Genomic DNA, 3,256 nt, shown 5'->3' with positions numbered 1-3,256 from the left:
TACAGTGGGAAGAGGGGATCGCACGCACGCACGCACGCACGCACACACATACACACGCGCACACACAGGTATGCGCGCGCACACAGACACAGACACACACAGAGACACAGACACACACACAGGCACACAGATATGCGCGCACACACACATGCACATACACACACACGCATACGTACACAAAGAGGTACACACACACGCACAGACACACACGCACGCACATAGGTACGCGCACACAGGCGCAACTTCAACAGCATGGTCACCATGAACCTACACAAGAACCGACGCGCTCCAGCACAGCCCGGATGGCTTCATGTTTCACACACTGCCCAGAGTGCTTTCCTACGCAAGGATACAGAAGCGTGCATAGGCATGTCAAGCGTGAGATCGGATGAGAACAAGAGTAAGAATCAGAGAGAGACACGCACACACGCACACAGACACACAGACACACAGACACACACAGGCACAGACAGGCACAGACACACATAGGCAGGAAGGTAGCCATGAGAGGGACATGGTCAAGACAAGCTAGCAACGCAGACGCGTCTATTCATGAAATCAGAGCACCATGCGCACTCGATCTGGCACGTAACGCACAGTCTCACGTGCGCAGAGGGCCACATGCTCACAGACACATGCACACATGTACACATGCGGACATGCACACGCAAGCAAACTCAAGCACACGCATGCAAACTCAAGCACACGCAAGCACACACGCAATCCACCGCACCTTGGAGCTCGGTGAGGCTGTTGACGAGTGTGTCGTACTCCACTTGGAGCTGGAGTGGCTCTTCCACGCCAGAGGAGGACATGGCCCCTGGGCTGCGTACGACTTTGGTCTTGGTGGTGGTGGTGGTGGTGGTGTCCGCTGCTCGGTGTGCGCCTGTGACTGACGACCTGGCTTTCTTGTCACCAAGGGCGACAGGAAAAAAAAAAGAGAGAGGTAGTGCCGTCACCCAGGGTTTCTGTGCCTTCTGTGTTGCGAAGGCCTGAACGACTGCTATCGAACTGGGGACCTTTAGATCTTCAGTCTAACGCGCTCCCAACTGCGCCATAACGGCGAGCTACCGAAGGAATTGTCCGGGGTGTCATCCCCAGATTTCTCCTTACTTTCCGTGAGGTCAATTCTCAATATAAACCATATCCGCATAGACAGTCTCAGCGGTTTGTGTGGCCAACCCAACCAAAAGAAACGCCGCCAGCGACAAGAACAAGAAGCAGAAGCATACAAACCAGCAGCAAGCAAGAAGTCATTGATTGCGTCTGCGGTGTCGCGAATGATGATGTGACGCGTAGACACGTTCTCTGTCCTCTGTCCTGTCCTGTTCTGTTCTTGTTCTGTGTTGCTGTTGTGGTGTGCCCAGTGGACCGCAGGGCTGCGTCGGAGCATCGGGCGCGTCGCATTCGCAGCACGCGCCATTAGTGGGTGATCGCCAGCGCGGGAAGCGTGATTCAGCACTCTTCTCTTCACCTCCTTTGTTGTCCCATGTACTTTGAACGCACGTTGCATTTGATTGATATGTGTACTTGCTGCCCATGTGGACACCACAATCATACCACACAGTGAAAGTTGGAAAAGAAACGCAGAGAAACAACATGGCGCCAAACAAAGCAGCATTGCCTTGATTGCACGTCACAACCACATTGGCCCCTTGGGCCCAGAGAAACAACACAATCACAACTGTAACAACCAGCCAAACATGCAGACAAACACACAAGCACGCCAACGCAAAGCACAGATCAACTGTGCACGGCTGATTCAGCTTCAAGCCAGACCACGCTCGCACACAAACGAGCGCGTGCGTGAGCACCGGGTCGCCTTCCACTCAATCTCGCTCGCACCGTTGTCCTCCTTCTCAACCTTCATCTCAACACATCCCGGGCGCCGGCCACCCCACACATCCTCAGGCTCATCCCAAGGATACCCAAAGTCAAAAGCATCGCTTCCGTCAACCCACGTCAGCTCCTGCGTGTCGCCATCAACCACGCCGCCAATCCACACACGGTCGTTCCCGCGGCGGCCCTCGCTCTGCACAGCAACAAGCTCAGCAACAAACTCGTGCTCAGACGCAGACCCCACAGACGCAAGTGAGCCGCCCTCGTTCTCGCAGAAGGCGACTGCCTCGTCAAAGTTGGCGTCGCCGTCGCCAAACAGCTGGTACTCCTGGCCGCCGTGTGCCACCCACCCAGTGGGCGCAATGGTGCCGCCGTTGCTCGCTGTCGTCGTGCTAGCGCCAGATGTCGCCGTGCTCGTGCTCGTGCTCTCGTTCTCCTCCTCGTCATCGTCGTCGTCGTCCTCGTTCTCAGTCGACGTCGTGGTCAGGGAAGGCTCCGTTGTGTCAGGCAGCGTCGTGGTGCCGCCAGTGCTGCCAGCGCCCGTCGTTGTAGCGCCCGTCGTTGCCGCGCGCGTCGTCGAGCTGCCGTCAGCCTCAGCAGCACGCTCGCACACAAACGAGCGCGTGCGAGAGCACCGGGGTCGCCTTCCACTCAATCTGGCTCGCACCGTTGTCCTCCTTCTCATCCTTCATCTCAACACATGCCGGGCGCCGGGCACCCCACACATCCTCAGGCTCATCCCAAGGATACCCAAAGTCAAAAGCATCGCTTCCGTCAACCCACGTCAGCTCCTGCGTGTCGCCATCAACCACGCCGCCAATCCACACACGGTCGTTCCCGCGGCGGCCCTCGCTCTGCACAGCAACAAGCTCAGCAACAAACTCGTGCTCAGACGCAGACCCCACAGACGCAAGTGAGCCGCCCTCGTTCTCGCAGAAGGCGACTGCCTCGTCAAAGTTGGCGTCGCCGTCGCCAAACAGCTGGTACTCCTGGCCGCCGTGTGCCACCCACCCAGTGGGCGCAATGGTGCCGCCGTTGCTCGCTGTCGTCGTGCTAGCGCCAGATGTCGCCGTGCTCGTGCTCGTGCTCTCGTTCTCCTCCTCGTCATCGTCGTCGTCGTCCTCGTTCTCAGTCGACGTCGTGGTCAGGGAAGGCTCCGTTGTGTCAGGCAGCGTCGTGGTGCCGCCAGTGCTGCCAGCGCCCGTCGTTGTAGCGCCCGTCGTTGCAGCGCCCGTCGTTGCAGCGCCCGTCGTTGCCGCAAGCGTCGTCGTGCTGCCGTCAGCCTCACCAGCACGCTCGCACACAAACGAGCGCGTGCGTGAGCACCGGGTCGCCTTCCACTCAATCTGGCTCGCACCGTTGTCCTCCTTCTCAACCTTCATCTCAACACATCCCGGGCGCCGGACACTCACTCAAC

General features: G+C 58.4%; 2 protein-coding genes and 1 pseudogene across 3 annotated transcripts in view; all 3 read right to left on the bottom strand.

Moving 5' to 3' along the window:
- The window catches only part of PTSG_04830 (uncharacterized protein), a gene marked incomplete at its 3' end in the record, with an annotated part of 5,423 nt that extends 4,494 nt beyond the window's left edge, over positions 1 to 929 (bottom strand). Inside the window, exons 1-2 of the mRNA XM_004994090.1 lie at positions 734 to 929; positions 272 to 339 (exon numbers count right to left, since the gene is read on the bottom strand). Of these exons, the coding sequence (XP_004994147.1) occupies positions 272 to 339; positions 734 to 815 (150 nt within the window). The 5' untranslated portion in view covers positions 816 to 929. The remainder of the gene's footprint in view (positions 1 to 271; positions 340 to 733) is intronic.
- A 60-nt stretch (positions 930 to 989) lies between these two features.
- PTSG_20097 lies at positions 990 to 1,064 on the bottom strand (annotated as a pseudogene). The gene has a single exon. The product of its transcript is annotated as a tRNA-OTHER (tRNA).
- A 443-nt stretch (positions 1,065 to 1,507) lies between these two features.
- On the bottom strand, positions 1,508 to 3,221 carry PTSG_04829 (uncharacterized protein; the record flags this gene model as incomplete). Its single annotated transcript, XM_004994089.1, has 2 exons — positions 1,508 to 2,443; positions 2,475 to 3,221. The coding sequence occupies 2 exons, from the start codon at positions 3,219 to 3,221 to the stop codon at positions 1,769 to 1,771; spliced, it is 1,422 nt and encodes a 473-aa protein (XP_004994146.1). The 3' UTR covers positions 1,508 to 1,768.
- Positions 3,222 to 3,256: the final 35 nt, after the last annotated feature.

The sequence above is a fragment of the Salpingoeca rosetta genome, assembly GCF_000188695.1.
Source record: "Salpingoeca rosetta unplaced genomic scaffold supercont1.11, whole genome shotgun sequence".
In the NCBI taxonomy this organism is placed as follows: domain Eukaryota; class Choanoflagellata; order Craspedida; family Salpingoecidae; genus Salpingoeca; species Salpingoeca rosetta.
Note: the sequence above shows the minus strand (reverse complement) of the source record. Positions and strands in the feature narration are given on the sequence as shown.